This window comes from Nomascus leucogenys, chromosome 4 (genome assembly GCF_006542625.1).
Source record: "Nomascus leucogenys isolate Asia chromosome 4, Asia_NLE_v1, whole genome shotgun sequence".
NCBI lineage: Eukaryota > Metazoa > Chordata > Mammalia > Primates > Hylobatidae > Nomascus > Nomascus leucogenys.
In genome coordinates, this window is record NC_044384.1 from 31,825,415 (window position 1) to 31,847,173 (window position 21,759).

The 21,759-nt window shown below is 36.9% G+C and overlaps 1 protein-coding gene across 5 annotated transcripts in view; it reads left to right on the forward strand.

Annotated features, from left to right (window-relative positions):
- SMAD2 (SMAD family member 2) overlaps window positions 1-21,759 on the forward strand; it is a 92,535-nt gene that overhangs the window by 32,077 nt on the left and 38,699 nt on the right. For all 5 annotated transcript variants that reach the window (XM_030810482.1, XM_030810484.1, XM_030810481.1 and 2 more), the window contains one exon: window positions 2,451-2,739. In XM_030810482.1, the coding sequence (XP_030666342.1) occupies window positions 2,504-2,739 (236 nt within the window). In that variant the 5' untranslated portion in view covers window positions 2,451-2,503. The remainder of the gene's footprint in view (window positions 1-2,450; window positions 2,740-21,759) is intronic.

Below are 21,759 nucleotides of genomic sequence, written 5' to 3' on the forward strand. Positions count from 1 at the left end.
AGTTTGACTAACACAACACTTATGTTCCCCAAATACTTCATATTTTGGCGAATTGTATTTTCATTCAACTGGTTTTTCAAGCAAGAACCTGTAATTTGTAACTTTTTCTTAGTAAACTCTGTTCCTTCTGTCTCCCTAATATCTATTCTTTCCTTTTGTGTATTGCAATTCTCTGCCGGTTGATCTCTCTGCCCTTAGAAATTTACCCTTTCTCGATTCCTCGCTCCCAATACCTTGCTACAAAGGATTTCTCTTGTCCTACCCATCCCAGCTCAACAGTGTAGTTTGCAGATGAATAACACAGACTGGATTTGAGAATAAACAGGTAAATACAGGCACAATAGATGGGCAAAAAAAAAAAAAAAAAATTGTTGAATGCAAAAAGGAATGAATAAATGGCAAGCTGCCAAGGAAGTGCAAATATTTCCTCAGGAAAATCTTTCCTGACACCTAAGGCAAAGTTAGGTGGTGTTTCTTTGTGTACCTGTAATCCCCATTGCAATTTCTCTTACTTGTCATGTGTATTTTAATCATGGCAGTCTTCTTCACTAGTCATTGACCATCCTGAGAAGAGGGAATATTTTTTAAAAGAAATTATTTTTCCATGTGGTGCAAACCAAAATAATGGAATTATGGAGAGGTTAGAGCAGGAATGCAGTTTGTGTACATTGGAAATGAATCTTAGCATATAATATATGAAAATTAGCCATGTTCTTTGATGGGAAATAAATTTGCATCTTGTGTTCGGATCTTCTTTAACGTTAAAAGTATGTGCAAAGTGTGTTTAAAAACTGTTTTTTTTTTTTACTTTAAAAATGTTTTATCCAGTTTCTTGTACACACATACACACAAACATACACAATGGCCATATCATTCAGCCTTTTTCATCTTTTCACCCCCTTTTCTGCATATTGGTATATCTGCAACCCATATTAATATCCTAGATTTTTGTTTATACACGTATAATCCTGTTACTAGTTGTAACACATGACCCATTGCCAGATGACTTAGAATAAAGCTGTCACATTTGACCTTTTCACTAGCAATGTGGAATGATAACAGTTTCTTCACATCTTCTCTAGCAGTAGGTATTTTAATTAACTCAATTTTTGCCAGCTAGATTGGGCATGAAATGATGCCTCATTATTATTTTAATTTGTACTTCCTCCTCTATGTTTAATAACTATTGTCTGATCATTATGATTATTAAGGAACAAACTAATGAAAATGTAAGCATCATTGTTTTCATAAAGATACACTTTGAAAACTACAATTTCAGTATTTGGGGTGTGTGATGTAAAGACTACAGACCTCTTTACTTTCTAAAAAGGATGCTTTTGGGAACTTTATTAAATATGGCAAATTGAACACATTCATTTTCCTTTTTCCTATATCTCACTAAAATTGAAGGCAACGGAAAGAAAAGCGTAAGAGCTAAGATATTAAGAGCTTCTGAAGCGAAACAATTTTTAAACCCCAATTAAAGGATCAGGAATAAAAGTTATGTGGGACTTACCAGTATCAGTAGTGGAGTCTAGAAAATTGAGGGCACAGTGCTTTCTAAATTCTGTGTGAACTGATAAGGAATGACCTACAGGGAATTAAGCAAAAAAGTAAAAATAAAAAATTTCAAGATATACAAAATCAAGGAATATTATGCTACTTTTGTACAGGAATAAGGTGGTGAGAATGTGGTTAGTTGTATGTACATATGTTTATATTTGTAAAATGACGCTGAATAGACAAAACAGCTTAATAAAAATGATTCCTATGGAAGAGAAAAGACAAGGTACAGTTCCTTAAATTGGGAAGAGAAACTATCTGACTTTACTCACCATGCAAATTGTTATTTAGATGAAAATGAAAAAATATGTGTTAAAAAATTCCTCTCAAGGGCAGGTGAAACCGGACTACAGCTTTTCTTCACAGACTCTGTTTGCCATGTTTATTTCTTTGTTCTTGATTACTTCACACTTGATGCATTTTTCCCTTCTTGTAACTGTAGATTTTGCCTCCTAATAGTTATGAAAGTTTAAAACCTGGCGGAGAGTGGGCTTACAAATTTTCAGTGTATTTTTGTATAGTCTTTTGAGAGTAGATTGAAGTTCTAAAAAGTAAGAAAACCTTTTGTGAAAATATTTTAATGGACACTATTAAGAGTTTAAAATAGTATTGGTAGTGAAAAATCGTTAAAAGTATCTGATTTTACTTGAAAAATCACTGTATTTTCCCACAAGAAGAGTCCTTATAACATTCTTGTTTTTAGAAGGGTTTGTTTCCATCATTCATTTAAATTCATAAAGATAACATTTTCATGGGTGGAGAAGTCTGTTGGGAAAGTCATAATTTGAATTTCTATCTTGTTTTGCAGTTTGCTTTCTGTGATAAGTTGAAATTATTACTTGATGTTCAAGGTAGTCTCTACATCATCCTTTCAATATCTTTGCTAGGTTCGATACAAGAGGCTGTTTTCCTAGCGTGGCTTGCTGCCTTTGGTAAGAACATGTCGTCCATCTTGCCATTCACGCCGCCAGTTGTGAAGAGACTGCTGGGATGGAAGAAGTCAGCTGGTGGGTCTGGAGGAGCAGGCGGAGGAGAGCAGAATGGGCAGGAAGAAAAGTGGTGTGAGAAAGCAGTGAAAAGTCTGGTGAAGAAGCTAAAGAAAACAGGACGATTAGATGAGCTTGAGAAAGCCATCACCACTCAAAACTGTAATACTAAATGTGTTACCATACCAAGGTAAGTTTTGTTAGATCCCATGTTTGATCAAATTATGTCAAGGAATCTGAAGGAAAGTTACTGAATTTGTGTTCCTTTCAAGTCACCTGTAAAAAGTGATGATTGAAATACGACTGTTTTTAACCTTGTATAAATTGTTTTTGCTAGCTGTCTTGTTTTATAAATTTTCTTGAATAGTGAGAAGGTTTAATCAAGCTAAATAAGATACTTAGATTTATTATCTTCATTGCCTAAATTTGTATGTTATCCTCATTTCTGTGATCGAATGATACTTGAATAAAGAATTGAAGCTTTTTCTATCACTAACATAGTAGCAGCCTACAGTTTGCTCCTCCCTTAGTCAAAGCTTTCATCAGGGGTGAAAAGAGGCTGCTCACTTTTTAATGAATTTTATATGGTTTTTCTTTGCATTGCAGCATTGCTTCCAAGAAAGAATAGTGTGTTAGGTGGCTTCTTAAATGTTGTAGGCGTCAGAACCTGTCTTAAAGACCTGCCTCTTAGGTTAGGAGGACCTGTTACTTTAAAAGTCTGAAGTTTTCTGAGGATAAATTTAATCATTTACAGATAAATAGCACTGTCATAAGTATTGTTTTTTAATAAAGTGGCAGGTGTTTTAAAATATGTTTTACTACTTGTGTACATTACAGGTTTTGGGGGGAGTGTTAAGAAATTTAAGAATTCTCTAAAATGATTGTTTGCAGTGTCATACCGTGGGCTAGCATATAGCATGTGAAACCATTCTACTTGACTTTGAACTTTGAGAAGTACACTTTTGATGCTTGTAGATAACAGATCCCAATAACACCAGTGCAGCCTGTCTAGTTGCAAATACTAACAGTAGAATGTTTCTTGCCTTCTTTGGTAGACCATCCATTTCTTTCCCTTACTTGTTTTATGTATATCTTAAAGGTTGCTTTTTTGGTTTGTTGATTTGTTTTACAAATGCTTATTGAGTGTTTGCTATGTAGAAGACACTGTTTCTAGACATATGGGGATACAGTGATTAACAAAACACAAAACTCCTGCCTTCCTAAGGGATAGAAATACACAATAAACAAGTAAACAAATTAATTATAATTTGATATGGTAATGAGTGCAAAGAAGACAACCAAATGCAGTGATAATGATAGAATGAAGAATTAAAAAGCTGCTTTGGGTTGGATTGTGATGCTTGCGTGGAGCTTTGAGAAGCAGCAGCCAACTGAGGGAATAGTCTTCTAGGCAGAGGGAAGAGAGGGAAGAGCCAGAGTGAAGACACTGAGGTGAGCTTCTTGTATTAGAATATTTAAAAGGAGCCCAGTGTAGACAGAGGACAAGACTTTCCCAAAGCTTATAGAGGGCATCCTAGGGTATGGTGACAGTTTGAATGTTAGTCTAAATATAACAGGATGCAAGTAAGTTTATTCTGATGGATTTTAAAGAGGATCTTATGCATTTTTACAAAGATTTTTCTGGCTGTGGGAGAGAGGTATGTGTGTACTAGGGTAGATATGGAAGCAGGAAAATTAGGCTGTGAGGAATCTAAATGCAAGATGATAGAGGCTGGACTGGCGTGGTGGCTGTGCTAGCACACCAAGTAAACAGATTTGGCATAGTTTTAGAAGTGGAACTGGGAACTTCCTGGTGAATGGGCTGAGAAGTCAAGCTATATTTCATTCTTCATTGTGTAGTGTGTGAGATTTCAGTTAGGTAACCATTTATCATATGCCCACTACGTGGCTGGTGTGCACTTCCTCACTGGAGTTAAGATACAGTGTTTGCTTTTAAACTACTTACTTTCTAGTAAGGGAGATAAACTTAGAAAAAGATGGTTTCATAAGGCTTGGTAGATGTTACAAAAGAAGTATACTTGGGGCTATATCCAGAGGAGGCTTGTGGAAAGTTTCCTTCAGGAGGAATACTGGTGCTTTTGAGTTGAGCGGGGTAAAGAAGGAATTAGGAGAAGCCTGTTTCATCACATGTAGAGCGGTGGTGTGGAGATTGGGAGGTTGGGGAGCATTGGTGAAGTGTTCCAAACAAGTTGGGTATCCTTAGAGTATAAAGTAAGGGGTGGCAAATGGCCAGAGTGTGTATAGGTAGTAAGGAGTCACTGCGTGCTTGCCAGCGTTCACACTTAACCTGAGGGTGACTGGTGAGGTTGGGGCCATTTAAGTGCGGTCTGAAGGCTCAGAAGTCAGATTAATTTCAAGTGCAACGTGGGTTGCAGCGAGAAAACTCCTTGTGAGGCTGTCAAGAATGGAGGCCGGGAGACTGGTATCACTTGATTGAAGGGAGCTGTGTGATACAGCAGAGATAGAGCCATGTTTTTGTACGACTTCAGCAAGGCTCAAGTTGCCATTGCAGTGAGGTTATCCACGGAGCAGAGCCTGAGAGAGTCTAATCTTTTAGGGAGGTACAACAGTACTAAAATTGGCCATTGCTGGTATTTAACCTGTGGAGGAGTTCACCTTAGTCATAGCTCTTTTCCTTATTTCCCATTCTTTTTGCAGCCTCTTTTGGAGATAGAGATCTCTGAGAGCTCATATTCTGGAGCTGCTTCATCATTAAAAACATTTTTTTCTGCTCTTTTGCCTGATTAATGAAGTTGAAGTGATAATTATCCATTATCTTGTTTTTCACTATTAAAGTTCCCTTGAAGCGTAGAAGTTTGCCTAATTTGGTGGTTTTTTTAGATGTTCCAAAAATGGAGATTTGTTGTTATTGATGGTCTATCAAAAAAATCTTAACATTTTACACACTGTAGCTTGGTGCCATATATTTTATAAAGCTTGTTTTTAGTAGTAGAACAATTAAATTGTGTCAGATTATTAGTCATTTCTTAACTAAATATTCTTAAACGTAAGAAATTTAGTTGGAATTCAGGGAACTCATTTATATGTAAAGTGTAAAAGATGGGAAGTGGGATGGAAAAGTTTTGTTATAGATAACAATCTTAGCTTAAGCAGAATTATTCAAAATGTGATACACAATGGATTTGTAAGCACGTTTACTCAGAATTTCAAGAAAAATGTTAGTAAAGTGCCTTTATAGTTTTATAAGCCAGAAAATACAAGTAAGTTCAACTGATGAAGAACAGGAAACAAATTGTTTAATTTTAAGAAATGGCAAATGTTTTCTGTTGAAATGTTTACTGAACAGTTCCTCCTCTACTCTCAGCCCCTTAATATTAGAGTGGGGTTAAAGTTAGGGCAGAAACATAGTCCTGGCCTTGTGTCCCTCCCACTCCCCTCATCTCATTACTCTTGTTGCCTCTGGCAGTTTAAAAGCTGTAGTTATAGATAGGTCACTGTTGCTCCCTTCCCACCATTTTCTGTGGTGACACAGCGTAATTTATAGGTAGAGCTTAACCTCAATAAAAGCTGCAGTGAGCTAAATAATAAAAAATTTCAGGAAGCTTTTTCATCTCAAACATTTTTGAGTCCGAGGGATGGGAGACAAGTTGGTCGTGAAGTCAGAATGGCAGTTGATATTTAGGTAAAGAATCAGACATAAGGAAAAAGCTTTCAATATATTATTATCCACAATAAAGTAAAATTGAAATTGCAGTGGGGATGGAGTTCTGTAAAGTTAAAAGTAAGGGACTCTGAAGTGTTAAACATTCTGTAAAGTTAAAAGTAAGGGATGGAGTTCTGTAAAGTTAAAAGTAAGGACTATGGGGTCTAAAATGGCTATTTTATAATATTGATTATACATAAATGTATAGGAATGCAAAATTTATTTTCGTAAGCATAAATTAAAAGGACTTTCCTAAGGTGCTACTCTGACCATGTAATCACATTTTTGATCTTTCATCCCAAGAAAATAATCAGAATATTGTCAAAGATTTCTGATGTTTGTTTCAGTATCATTATTTCTTTTTTTCTCCCAGTCCGTTGGAATCTGTATTGTTTTTAATATGAATTAGAAAAAAACCCAGTCCTAACTTTTAGTTTCTTTAACTCTAATAAAGAACACTTAAGCTGATTTTATACCACAATTAAACAAGAATAGAAAAGTTTATGCCACTCTTTATAAACATAGATGCAAAAGTCATAAAATATCAGAAACTAGAATTCAGTGGTTTATTAAAAACAAAACCACAAAAACATAACTAGGCACGGTGGCTCATGCCTGTAATCCTAGCACTTTGGGAGGCCGAGGCAGGCAGATCACCTGAGGTCAGGAGTTTGAGACTAGCCTGGCCAACATGGTGAAACCCCGTCTGTACTGAAAATACAAAAACTAGCTGGATGTGGTGGCATGTGCCTGTAATCCCAGCTACTCGGGAGGCTGAGGCAGGAGAACTGCTTGAACCTAGGAGGCACAGGTTGCGGTGAGCCCAGATTGAGCCACTGCACTGCAGCTTGGGCGACGAGCAAAATTCCATCTCAAAAAAAAAAATGACTAGGTAATGTTTATTGTCATTCAAGGATGACTCAACTACAGGAAATCTAGTAGTATAAGATACCACATAATCATATTTAAGAAGCACTTTATGATCATCATGGATCCAGAAAGGGCTTTCTATAAAATTTGCTATTAACAAATTAGAAATGAGTTTTCTTAGCTTGATAAAGCATACTTCTAAAAATGTTAACACTTAATTATGAAACTTTTAGAGATTAATTGGCCAAATTTTTAGTAATGAGTATGGGTGACCCAGAAAAGTCTTGTATTTTTTCCTAATATTTATATATAAAATATCACTTTTATAGTCAGCACAATTAAATGTTTAAATAGGACTTTTGGGCAATTCTTGTCTATTTATGACAAGACTATTCTTGTCTTTTTTCTTTGAAGTCAGTTTTTTCTGTTAAAAGGCAATTCTATTTTTTTAGCATTCTCTTGATATTTGCATGTTTATGACTGTTTTTGCCTTTAAAAAGCATATTTCTAGCCAGACATGGTGGCATGCACCTGTAGTCCCCGCTGCTTGGGAGGTTGAGGCAGGAGGGTCACTTGAGCCCAGAAGTTCCAGGCTGCAGTGTGCAGTGATCACATCTGTGAACAGCCACTGCATTCCATACCAGGCAACATAGTGAGAGTCTGTCCCTTTAAAAAAAAAAAAAAAAGAAAAGTTACTTAAAAACATAAAGTAGCATGTACATAACTGAAAAATCAACCATGATTTTACGGTGGAAAAATCAGTCTCCCTCCCACCCCTGTTCTTTCGTCACCCAGTTTTCCTCTGTAGTATTACTAGTGCCTCATGTATCCTTCCAGGATGTTTCTTTTTAATGTTGCCATTAACATTTGGATTTTGTTTTGCCTCTTAGAAACATTTTTTTTTTTTTTGAGACAGAGTTCCGCTGTTATTTCCCAGGCTGGAGTGCAGTGAGGGGGTCTCGGCTCACCGCAACTTCCGCCTCCCAGGTTCAAGCGATTCTCCTGCCTCAGCCTCCCTAGTAGCTGGGATTATAGGCATGCACCACCATGCCTGTCTAATTTTGTATTCTTTAGTAGAGACAGGGTTTCTCCACGTTGGTCAGGCTGGTTTCGAACTCCTGACCTCAGGTGATCTGCCCGCCTCGGCTTCCCAAAGTGCTGGGATTACAGGCATGAGCCACCATGCCCGGCCACCTCTTACAGACTTTTAAACATCAGAGTAATTAGTAACTTTATGCAGACTATCTTGGAATAGAGCAGTGCTAATTAAAAAAACTGTCATCTTTTATTTCTAACTTCATGTTCATACCGTTTTGCTTCTCTAGGTAACCAGGAATAGCTAAAGAGAAGTCTTTTTGAACCCAAACTGTGGTATTCTTCCATTCTTAAGCGAGCGCTTTTTCATAATAGGATAATTCTTTCTTTTCATTCATACATAGGCATGTGTGTGTGTCTGTCTGTATCGTAATGTGTATGAAGCACTGTGGTGGAGGGAACTCTGAATTTCAGGTTTGATAACCTGTTTCTGTGTCAGCTTCTTTAGTATCGATGAGTGTAGATCTGGGGAATATGACTGTACTTTTTACTGTTCACAGCTGTGAAAGGCAGTAGTGCTATCTGAGTACTTCCACAGTATGACTTTTGGGTCTATTGAAATAATCTAAATGAGCTTCATAAACTATAAAACATTATAGTTAGGAATGTGATTTATTGGAAATATTCAGATATTCTAGGTCTTCGTTTTCTATTTTTGTTTTTCAAGAGAACTGACATTAAATTGTAGACATTAAAATGTATTGTCTCTGCTTAGAAAAAGTTTTTGCCAGGCAACATTGCATGATGTATAATTTAGTTTATTAAATGTATAAAATTTGTTGATAAAGTCAGAACAATAAAACTTTACAAATATGAATTAGAACTTTGAGGTTGTGGGGAATAGGGACCTTTTAGCCTTAGCATCCAGTTTGTCATATATTGTTTATAAATGTGAAAGCACTTGTGATGAGGTCAAGTATCATGTGAAACACACTGTGGAAGGCACTTTGCTAAACCCTGGACCTTATCTGGTGCCTACATTTACAGTTAGGTATTTTGAGGGGGCTCTGCTCCAGGACCTCTGGTATTCAAAGTCCCTTGTGTATATGGTATATTGCATGGGACATTTTTATCACTTACTTTATCAGGGAAAATACCTACCTGCCCTAGGACCTTTGTCCCTTTATAAAAATTACTGAATTATACCCAAATTAATCAATTTCTGTAATTTTATCATGTAACACCTGATGCAATGAACAATATACCCGCTTTTCTCGTCTTATTAGTTTAACATATTAGCGTCAGGAAAGAGTCAACCTAGCTAAAATAGGCATTTAGAAAATTACAGTAATCTTGTTTTCCCAACATCCTTGGTCTGTTTCCAGTCTTTTTTTTTTTTTTTTTTTTTTTTTTTTGAGACGGCGTCTCGCTCTGTCACCCAGGCTGGAGTGCAGTGGCGTGATCTCGGCTCACTGCAAGCTCTGCCTCCCGGATTCACGCCGTTCTCCTGCCTCAGCCTCCTGAGTAGCTGGGACTACAGGCGCCTGCCACCATGCCCGGCTAATTTTTTGTATTTTTAGTAGAGATGGAGTTTCACCGTGTTAGCCAGGATGGTCTCGATGTCCTGATCTCGTGATCCGCCTACCTCGGCCTCCCAAAGTGCTGGGATTACAGGCGTGAGCCACCACGCCTGGCTGTTTCCAGTCTTACTTGGAACCATTCTAGGCTACCCAGGCTTTGTTTTTTTTTTTTTTTTTTTTTTTAAGTATTTACCATCCAGCCCAAAATGTGACACCCAGGACATTCTTGTGTGACTACATTCTGGGGAAAAACCATACTGTTTACTCCTTCCCCTTCTCTTGTAGTAGAGTTCTTCCAGGCCTGTGTGGTCCTCACTGGCAGTATAAGTAAATGTATCACTATCCAAAGTGCCTGAGATAGACAGTACCCACACATGGACTATGGAGAGTGGTGAGATAATAGTAAAACAGCAGTTTAGGATATCTTGCTTTAAATCTTCTCTTGTACTTGGGCTAAAATCAAAACGTCTCTTACAGTCTGTTGTTTTCATTTCCTTTTTTTCTTTTCTTTTTCTCTTTTTCAATTTAGATATTTTCTGTTGATCTACTTTTGAGTTTACTGGTCATGTTTTTGTGCTGTATTCAGTCTGTTAAGCCTACGTAAGTTCTTAATTTCAAATATATCTTTCAGTTATAGTATGTTCCTTTGATATTATAGATCCCAAATCTGTTGAAATTCTCCATCCATTTTGTCTGTTTCCTTAATATATTTATAATAGTTACTTTAAAGTCTTCTGTGTAGCAGTTCTAATGTCTGGATCATTATTGGTCTGCTTCTGTTATTGTTCATTCTTTCTCAAATTTTCCTGCATTTTCATGTCATACAACTTTTATTGTATGCCATATGTTTTGTACATTATGTAAAATTCACTCATAAAGATCTTGCAAATAATGCTCTCCCCAGAGTATTTGACCTTTCTTACCTTTACCAGGTAGATAGAGAGGATGCTCATCTTAATCTAATTAGCGATTGAGCTGGGTGGCGCTAGACTGCCATTTTAATTTGGTTTAGTCTGCCACTGGATTATACCTTCCCTGCAAACAAAGTGCTCCAGGGATTTTGATTGAAAGCTTGTTAGACTGTCACCTAACCCCTGAAACACTGGGAGATTCACTTCTACTTTTTCGAAGTATGAGGTGACTTTGAAAGTATGAGCTCTTCAGCCTCAGCTTTAAGATCTGATAAGCGTCTTGAGGGGGAGTACTCATGTGACTGTCAAAAGTTCTGCTGTTTTATTCCTCAGAGCTTCTTTTCTCAGACCAAGCCTTTAGCCTGCACCTAGAATCTGCACATGACCCCAGGGGAGGAAGTGATAGGCATTTGTCAGTTCACCTAGAAAGCTGCTTTGCTGCAGTTTTAGTTCATCTGGATCTCATTAGTTTGATAGCTCTCCATTGTCTTTTGAGCAAGCTTTTTTCTTTTTTTTTTTTTGTTTCCTTTTTTTCCCCTCTAGTAAGAACATTGGACTGCTGTGACCTGCTTATATTTTACTTGGAAGTGGAACTGTAGCAGAATGTTATAATAGGAAATGTTCTAGTATTTACCAAATCTGGTATTTACCCCAAATCTGAGAACAGTAGATTGCCAATAACCTGCATTCAAAATTGAGTTGCTACAGTGTTCATGCAGGACTTGCAGAAAAGATACCCTGAGTCAAGCATTGCTACAGTTAAAACCTGTTACTCACCTGTAGGCTGTATAAAGATTGTGAGTTCAGGAGAAGGACCCCATAGTGAAAAGATTTTTGGCGAGACTAGTATATGTTAAGGTATTTCTCCCTTTTGTTAATCCAATTTGAAGGACTTGACGAGAACTTCTCAGTTTGACATGTGTCTGCTGAGGTTTGAGAGATAAATAGACTGGTACTTGACTTCTATCTGAAAAAGCCTAAAAAGTGAGATCAAGGCTGGAGCTGCCCCTGTATTGGTAGAACGAAGAAAGGGCACAATGGGAGTGGCCAGTACTTTGTCAGAGTTTGATGGGTCAAACATGGAAGAATTACCCCCATGGACTAAGTAGACTTTAGTAAGACGTAATAGTTGAAGTTGGCTTACCTTGAAAGGATCAAGAGGCCATACTTGGTTGGAGGGTCACCGTGATCCAAGCAGACAAGCCTGAGAAGCTCCTGCATCAGGAACTAACTGTAGGTGAGAGAGTCCACATTTAGACTTCCAACCTCCACAGGACTCCATCACACATTACTGTCACATCAGATTACAGTCCAGCCAGCCACATAAGATCGTGCCCCTTTTCTCTCAGACTCCCTCTTCCTGCTGTTTCAGAACCGGGAGGGGCCTTAAAAATAATAGCTAGAGAGTACTGGAAGAGGTAACGTGAAAAGAATTAATGAGATAGTAAGATTTTGGCTTTGCTGTGGCTGGATTTTTAATTTCTGAAGACATCTGTTAATACAAATATCTGGATGTGACTAGAAAGTGTTGAAATCTTTTTGGGATTTTGTGCAGACAGGATAAAAGCAGCTTGAGAAGAGCTTGTTGTAGAGCAATGACCAGAGTGGTTGCGGGAGGGAGCTCACTAAGTCTAGTTTGTTTTATGAGCTGTCTGTATCCTCTTTTTGAAAACTGAGAATTCCAAATTTAGTGGTTGCTGGGGACAGGGAGAATATGTGGGGAGAAAAGAGGGATGTTACGTGTGTCTGCATGAAATATGTGCCATTTTAACAAAAGCATTTTTTTTTGCATATAATCATGATACTGGTTAAATTAGCCAGTGATGCTTTATTTTCAAAGAAATGTTACAACTTTTTATAAAAACTGAAGATTTCGCTCTTTTGTTACCGTTTTCTTCTGTTACCGTCATCGTTTTCCTTGAAGCGGTAGGTTAGTCTTTACTCTCAAAAGCCAACTTTTAACTCTGACTTTGGGTTATTATGGGAAGTGCTATGAAATGGTCTTGGTGCTCTTATGAAACTGTGATCACTAGTAATACATAAATTAGAACTGAAATATATAAGGAGACTTCTCACTAACTTCTTCACCCCAGCCTTTTGTCTTTTAGAACTTTGCTTATCTTTACGGTATATATATATATATATATATATGTAGATATAGTTTCTCTGAAATTTGCTAGGACAGTGGGGATTGGGGGCAATGAAAGAAGATTTTATATTTATATTTAGGATGATAGGGAAATTGAGAGATACTGAACACAAATTTATAATGAAGTTAAGTAATTTAAAAGGGTTTTCCTGTAATTTTTATATGATGCCTTATATAATTTGCATCCACAGGTATAAAACATTAATCTATGTGCTTAAACATTTGCCTAGACATTTTAACATGTTATCTAAACATCTCTTTGCATAAAAGCAGTTTATCACATTCAGAGTGCTATACAAATTTGAGTTGATTTTTATTTTGTGGGATGCTAATTGTCAAAAATTGTCAGATTATAAAAACTTCTACAGTCAATAAGTCAAGCATTATAAAACTGTATAACTTAAAAAGTTGAATTTCATGTAATCACATTCTGTATTGCAATCATTGTTTTATGTTTGATGTAAAGTCATCCCTTGGTATCCTTGGGATACCCTATATCTCCAAAATCTGGAGACACTCAAGTCCCTTATATAAAATGGCATAGTATTTGCATATAACCTATGTACATGCCCCCCATATACTTTGTTTTGGAGGCGGTGGGGAGACAGCGTCTGGCTCTGTCATCCAGGCTGGAGTGCAGTAGTGCATTCTTGGCTTACTGCAGCCTCTGCTTCCTGGGCTCCGGTGATCCTCCCACCTCAGCCTCTTGAATACCTGGGACTACAAGTGTGTGCCACCATGCTAGGCTAATTTTTGTATTTTTGGTAGAGACAGGGTTTCATCATGTTGCCTAGTCTGATCTTGAACTCCTGGGCTCAAGCGATCTGCCTGCCTCAGCCTCCCAAAGTTGCTGGGATTACAAGCGTGAGTCACCATGCCCAGCCTGTATTCTTCATTGTTGTATTGTTATTTTATATAGTTTTTCCTCCAGTATTTTCTATCCATGGATGTGGAGGCCACAGATACAGAGACCAACAATGTATTCCAGATTTTATGCACTTATTTTAAGATTAGAATGACATGTACTTATATTTTATATTTGTTTATTTTGTCATTTACGTTACTATTTTTTTTATAATTGTTAAAAACAGTATATATTGGCCAGACACGGTGGCTCATGCCTGTAATCCCAGCACTTTGGGAGGCTGAGGCAGGTGGATCACTTGAGGTCATGAGTTCGAGACCAGCCTGGCCAACATAGTGAAATCCCGTGTCTACTAAACATACAAAAATTAGCTGGGCCAAGTGGCGTAATTCCAGCTATCCGAGAGGCTGAGGCATGAGAATTGCTTGAACCCAGGAGGCGGAGGTTGCAGTGAGCCAAGATTTTGCCACTGCACGCCAGCCTGGGTGACAGAGTGAGACTGTCTTGGGGGGGGGAAAAGAAAAATATATATATATAATATATATATAAATATTTATATATTTATATAAATTATATTTATAATGTTATATAATATAAGTATATAATATATATTTATATTATATAATATATGACTAAATCTAGAAAATCGATAAGCTATGTTATTAAAGTAAATGTACCTGAACCCTTTCAGTGTTAGCTTTTGTTTTTTTTTAAGGAAAAGGTTTGTATTTGGAAGAGCTTGAAATACTTCAACCATTTTTAGAATTGATATTTAAATCTTTTCAATAGTAGAGACTATTTTATGCGTGGGAGATATTTTGTTTTTTCAGGGGCAGCAGAAATATCAAACAGTATCTCAGAGTAGAGTTTTTAATACAGCATTTGGAGGTGGAGGTGGAAAATATTGAGAAAGTTTTTTTCAATCATCACCTGGTCCTTCTTCTAAGAAAGGCTATACTATGTCAAAGATGAGTAGAAGTGTCAATTTTATTCTTATAGGACTATGTGACTTATAGGAGGGTGATTATGGAAGTTCTGTTGTCTCCCCCTATTTTTTATTTAGTTATTAATATTTGGAAACCTAAGCTGCTTATTTTAATTTGGAAGGGGCTTTCTTAATTTACTTGTCCAAAGAAATTTTATTTCCTGAGAAAATGTCTCTTAGAGTGAAATCTTCAGTTTTTATAATTAAACATGTTCTGTAAATGTTTTACATACCTAGGATATTATACCAGTTTTATTGTTTTAGCTTTGATTTGCTATGTTTATATTACTTGTTTCTTTTTAGTAACTATATGTGGGGCGGAATAATGTTAATAATTAAGAATGTGGCCTCTGTCTCTTCCACTTGCTGGCTGTAGGACCTTAGACGTGTTACTTTGTCTCTGTGCTTCCATTATCTCATTTGTCAAATGGGGACAACAGTGCCTGATTCATGGCACTGTTGAAGGATTAAGCGGTGTAATATGTGTAAGTTGGTGCTTAATAAGTGTGAACTATATGTGGGATGGGATTTTATATATAAAATTTGATTTTGGTGTGAAACTGATGATGTCACCTGTATTACATGCACCAAGAGGGCGTGAAAAGGTTTATTACTCACATAATGATGCTGTCTGAGTAGAGCATGGCAGGCTTCCAAGTTGGTCCAAAAATGACTTGAGAGAGCAGTGATAGGAGACTGGCTTGGGGTTTTATGGTGATTAGGGAATGGGGCTGTGGGCTGGGTTTTACAGTGTACATATGCTGAGACTTGCCTGGTTTGAAATTTCTCTAATAACAACAGGTGGAGCACCTCGACTTTCTTACCAGCTTGTCCAGATTCCAGGCAGAAGGGGAAGAAGAAATGGTGGGGCTTGAAACCTATCAGCAGTCAAATATCAGAAATGGAGTCGGATTTCCTATTCAACACAAACAGGATAAATAAAAAGAAAACCACACTTAGATGTATCATGGTCAAACTAATGAAAGAAGGAATCTTAAAGCAACTGGTGAAAAATGGCATGCAACATACAAATGACAGGTGATCAGCACAGAGAATATTGTAAAGTGACATCTCTAAATCACCAACATCAGGGAGTCATAACAATAAATTGTATCTGCTTAATAAAGGAACTTAAAAATACATGCAGCAAAACTGGGTAGAATTAATGGGACAGAATCACAAATCCACAATTGAGAGTTCAATTAGAACAAAAAAATCAGTAAAGACATAGAAGTTTTAAGTTACAATTATCAAGTTACATTATTAACTACCTGCATGATATTTATAGAATACTAAACCCAACATGAGTAGAAATACAAGCGTTTCAAGTGTTCATTGTAACTTCACCATGGAAAGACTGTTTACAGGGCACAAGTCTCAATCAATTTTATAAGATTGAAATCCAAAGTATGTTCTCTGCCACCTCTGCCAACAATAGAATAAGAAATTAATACCAATAAGACATCTGTTAAGAATCGGAAATTAAAACTTAAAATTCTGACTTACGGGTTATTTAAGGGAAAAATGAGGTAAAATATATTTTAAACCAAATTATAATGAAAATACAGCATATCACATATGTGGGATGTAGCTGAAAGAGTGCCTAATGGAAAATTTTATAGTTTTAAATAATCTGCTAGGAAAGAAAGTTACCTTAAAAGATAAAATAGAAAGTAAGTAGAAAGAAGAAATAATAAAAATAAGAGTAGAAATCAGAAAGCCAAAAGCGGGTTCTTTGGAGAGAGAAACGCTTATTAGACTGATCAAGAAAAAGACAGAGAGCCCACAGTCACAAATGACCTATATTAGTACTGAAAGACGGATTGTCATGGTAGGTCCTACAGACAGTAAAAAGATTATAAGCAAATATTATAAACAATTTTATGCCATTAAATTTGATGACTAAATGTAATGATGAAATTTAGGTTACCCCCAGCTGATGCATGAAGAAATACAAGATCTGGGTAGCCCTGTAACAATGAAAGAAGTTGACTTCATAATCAAAAGCTTTCCTGCAAAGGAAACTTCAGGCCCACATGGTTTTACTGGTAAATTTAAGCATTTGTGCAACAAATATCACCAATCTTATAGACAAAATCAACTCAGAAAAATGTTTTATGAGGCTCACATAACCCTGAAACCAAAACCTGACAAAGATGCAACTAAAAGAAAAGTTAAAGATTAATATATCGCTAACATACATGAGAAAAGAATACATCGTAATTGAGTTCTATTCCAACAATACAAGGTTAGTTTATAACTTTCAAAAATTAATCAGTATAAGCCAGGCACAGTGACTCATACCTGTAATCCCAGCACTTTGGGAGGCCAAGGCAGGAGGATTGCTTAAGCCTAGGAGTTCAAGACTAGCCTGGTCAACAAAGCAAAACCCCATTTCTATAGACAGATAAAATTACCCACCCAGGCATGGTGGCATGCCCCTGTGGTTTTAGCTACTCAGAGGCTGAGGAAGGAGGATCACTTGAGCCCAGAGGTTCAAGGCTGAAGTGAGCTATGATTGCACCAATATGATTGCACCAATACACTCCAGCCTGCATGAGACATTGGGACCTTGTCCCCCACGCCCCAAAAAAGAAAAATTAATCAGGTCAGACGCGATGGCTTGTGCCTCTAATCCCAACACTTTGGGAGGCCAAGGCGGGAGGATTGCTTGAGAGTTAAGGAGTTTGAAACCAGCCTAGGCAACATAAGACTCCGTCTCCACAAAAAAAAAAAAAAAAAAAAAAAAAAAAAAACCAAGCGTGGTAGTACATTCCTGTGGTTTCAGTTATTTGGAAGGCTGAGGTGGGAGGATTACTTGGGCCCGGGAAGTTGAACCTGCAGTGAGTAGTGATCACACCACCACACTCCAGTTTGAGTGACAGAGCAAGACCCTGTCGGGCAAAAAAAAAAAAAAAAAAAAAAAAAACAAACAAAAAAAACTATGTAATTTACTGCATTAACCAAGGAGGAAAACTGTAGGATCACCTCACTTGGTCAAAAGCGTTGGACAAAATTCATCATCCATTCATGATAAGCACTTCCAGCAAATGAGAAACGAAGAGACTTTCTCAGTCTGATAAAAGGTATTTAAGAAACACCAATAGCTAAGGATATACTTAATCATGAAATACTGTGTTTTCCCTCAAGAACAAGACAGGGATGTCTACTCTTGTGTCCTTATTTTAATAGAAGACCTAGCAAGTGCAGTGAGTCAGGAAAACAAAATATAAGAGGTTTAAAGATCTGAAGGAATGTTTCAAAATTCTATTTGTAGATGACATGCTTATTTATGTAGGAAATCCTAAGGAATCTATAAATACAGCCACTAAAGCAAATGAGTAAATTTAGCAAGGCTGCACTTTATAGATTCAGTGTCTAAAAATCAATTGTATTTTTGTAAATACTAGCAGCAGACAAATAGGGGTGTTAAGAAAATTCATGAATAGTAGCATTAGTACTAAAATACTTAAGAATACATTAAACACACACACAACCTCTGCTTAAAATGCTAAAACCTTGCTGAGAGAAATTAAACAAATGAAGAGGGAGTTGTGATTCTCATATGGCCAGGTATGCTCTTACCAGACTGACACTCCCTCAATAACAAACTGCACAAAATTCTAAAAATAACATGAAGTACTGGAGAATAAACAAAAATAGGCATGTTTTAGAGGGGATTGACACTTGGAAGAAGGAAATGGCATAGGCGAATTTTCTTTTTTACAGCTTTTGTCCATGCAAAGTGTGCAGGGTAGCTAAAATTCCAACACAAAACCAAGTCTTCCTGGCCTTGAAGCACCATAGGTCAGACTTGGGAGAATCACAGCTACTGGAGAGTGAGGCATGAATATCAGCAAGGAGAGTTTCAGAAAGAGAGCCCTGGATTCTGCCTACAAACTCTGCCAAAATCACCTGCTGACACCACATGTGTACGGTAGACAGTACAGCCAGATAATCAGCCTGATTTGAATTGCTCCAGGACAGAGTTTGTGGTTTGAATGCAACCAGGTTAACTGTCTGGTGAAACAAAAGTGAAGACTTTTGGAAGATTGTAACAGAACCTCTAACTACCATCAGATAAAATTCACAGTGTCTGGCATACAATCCTAAATTACTTAACATAGAAAGAACAAAGGAAATGTGACCCTTTATATTGAGGAGACCAACCCTAGAAGACCTACATGTTGGAATTACCATGCAGTAAACTGACGGATACACTTGTGAATTGGAAAACCCAGTAATAAGTTAGAGTACTTAAATTACCTGACTTCAAGACTCACCTTGAAGCCATAGTAATCTGTACAGTGTGAGACTGACATAAAAACAGATAAGATAGCGCCACATAGATAAACACTGTGTGCCTATTTGATTTTCAACAAAGTTGCCAAAGCAACCCAGTAGGGAAAGGAAAGTCTTTCAACAAATGGTGCTAAAACAGCTGAATATCCATGTGGAAGAATGAACATGACTCCACCTTACACCAGTGAAAACAAAATAATTCTGGATAAATTGTAGTGTAATTAAAGCTAAAACTATAAAGCTTTTATAAGAAAATATAGAATATTTGTGACTTGGGGGTAAACAGAGAGTTGTTCAAAGTATATAGAAAGCAGTGACCATGAAAGCTGCTAAGTTAGACTCCATCGGTATACAAAGCATCTTATTAAAATACATTGTTAAAAAATAAGTCAGAGTGGGAGAAAATATTTGCAAAACATTTCTGAAAGGATTGAATCTAGAATTTATAAAGATTTCTATAACTCAGTAATGGAAAGATAGCTTAATTTTAAAATGGACAGTAGTTGGCTACTTCACTGAAGATAAAGGTCCAGTAAAGAAATGGAAAAGAGTGTAATATCGGTAGGCTTCAGGAAAATGAAAATAGAAACCACAATGAAATACCACTGCACAATCATCAGACTACCTATAATTTAAAGACTGACCACACCAAATGTTGATGAGTCTTTGGAATAACCAGGAGCTCTCATACATTGAAAGAGGGAGGACTGTAAAATCGTACTTCCGCTCTGGAAAAAGATCTAGCAATTCATTGAAAAGCTAAACACGCATCTACCCACTGACTCAAGATTTTCACTTCTAGGTATTTACCCGAGAAAAAAAATCATATTTCTATAAAATGACATATACTTTCTTGAATGTTCATGACAACTTTATTCACAATAATTAAAACCTGGCAACAGGTCAGGTGTCTGTCAGTATAAGAATGACTAAATAAATCATGCTTGTTCAAGTAATGGAAAACAACTCCACACACACACACAGACGCGCGCGTCATATACATTAACATGGATGAATCTCAGAATCATGCTGAGTCAAAAACCCAAAATAATATGTACCATATTCCATTCATAGACTTTCCAGAAGACACCACACCTATGGTGAAAAGATCAGATTAGTGGTTGCCTCTGGGTATGAGGGCATGGATGCCAAACATTGAGAAATGGACATGGATGATGATCTTGACAGGGTTGAGAAGTGTACAATGTATGCATCGGAGAAAACTCAAATGGTACTATTAAGATATGTGTTTCATGCTGTGTAAATTTCACCTAAAGAAAAAAAGAACAGCAAACTCTAGTTATATGCATTCTTAAGTGTCTAGATTTGTGGTATCTACAACTTTTTTTTCCCCTCTGAGACAGGGTCTAGCTCTGTCATTCAAGGTGGAGTGAGTGCTGTGGTGCAGTCTTACTGCAGCCTCCACCTACTGGGCTCAAGCCTCAGCCTCCTGAGTACTAGGAGCATAAGTGTGCACCAGCACACCCAGCTAATATTTTGTATTTTTGGTAGAGATGGGGTTTCACCATGTTGCCCAGGCTGCCCATGTACACCCTTATGTTTAATGTTCCAAAAAGTAAGAGATGGATAGAGAAGTTAAGTAGATACATGATAGAGCAAAGGAAGACCCAAATTGCAGAATCTAGCTGATGAATAGGGTGCTTACTCATAACTTTAATGGATGTTTGAAATTTTTTATCATACAGAACTCAGGAGAAGATGGAAAGCTTGTTCATGGAAGTATCTGAGAAGTTGGAATAAATACTTGGAAACTGTTGAGTTTTTCTTTTCTGAGATATTCCTCTCCAAAAGTTTGCTTGATTCTTTTGTTTTGTTTTGTTTTTTAAGATGGGATCTCACGGTTACCCAGGCTGGAGTGCAGTAGTGCGTCATAGCTCACTGTGGCCTGAAACTCCTGAACCCAACCATCCTCCTGCCTCAGCCTCCCAAATAGCTGGGACTGCAGGCACATGCCACCGTGCCTGGCTAATTTTTTAATTATTTTGTAGAGATGGGGTCTCACTTTGTTGCCCAGGCTGTTTGCTTGATTCTTAAGAACGTATAGGGATCCAGCTGTACAGAGCTTTCTGCAAACTTTCGTAATAGAATTAGTTGTTAAAATTGTACTTATTACATGAGCATCAGAGACCTTGGAATAAAGCTATTCCTCACATATCTGGACATATATTTGGACTTAAACTATGTCACTGATTAGGAAGACTTGGTATTAGTTTATTTTTTAAAATTCTGTTTCATGGGTGTTCTTATAAAATTATACAAATAACAGTACCACAGCATTGTGTGGTGAGCTCTAAGAGCTGTGTACAGCTTGGGTATCTGGAAAGTAGACAATGCTCTGTTGTGATTTGAAACTTAGAATGAAACCCTGACATACCGGAATGCATATTTGGTGACTCTGTTTGTTTTTGAATGGTTACTATTTCATTGCTACAAGATAAAATCGAAAAACATTTTCTATACAGAGTGAAGGTTTAAGCCAGTTAAGGACCCTGTTAAACTGTCTCCAGATTTAATTACTGCCCAATTATGCCTTAATTATGAAGGAATGTGAGCACTTACTAGCTATTGTTGATGATTCAACCTTTTTGAAATAAATTTCTTACTATATTTCTTTTATATTTTCAATTTTTATTCAGGAATATCTTGAATTTTCAAGAGATAACAGCTTTTTGCATCTGTAATGCAGCAACTTAAAAAATCATTTGCACCTACTTGTTTCTCAATCAGGATTGTCTACATTTTGTGAACAAAACATAGGGAAGAGACTGGATTCTGAGGCAAATAAAAGGCTGTCATTCTTAATCATT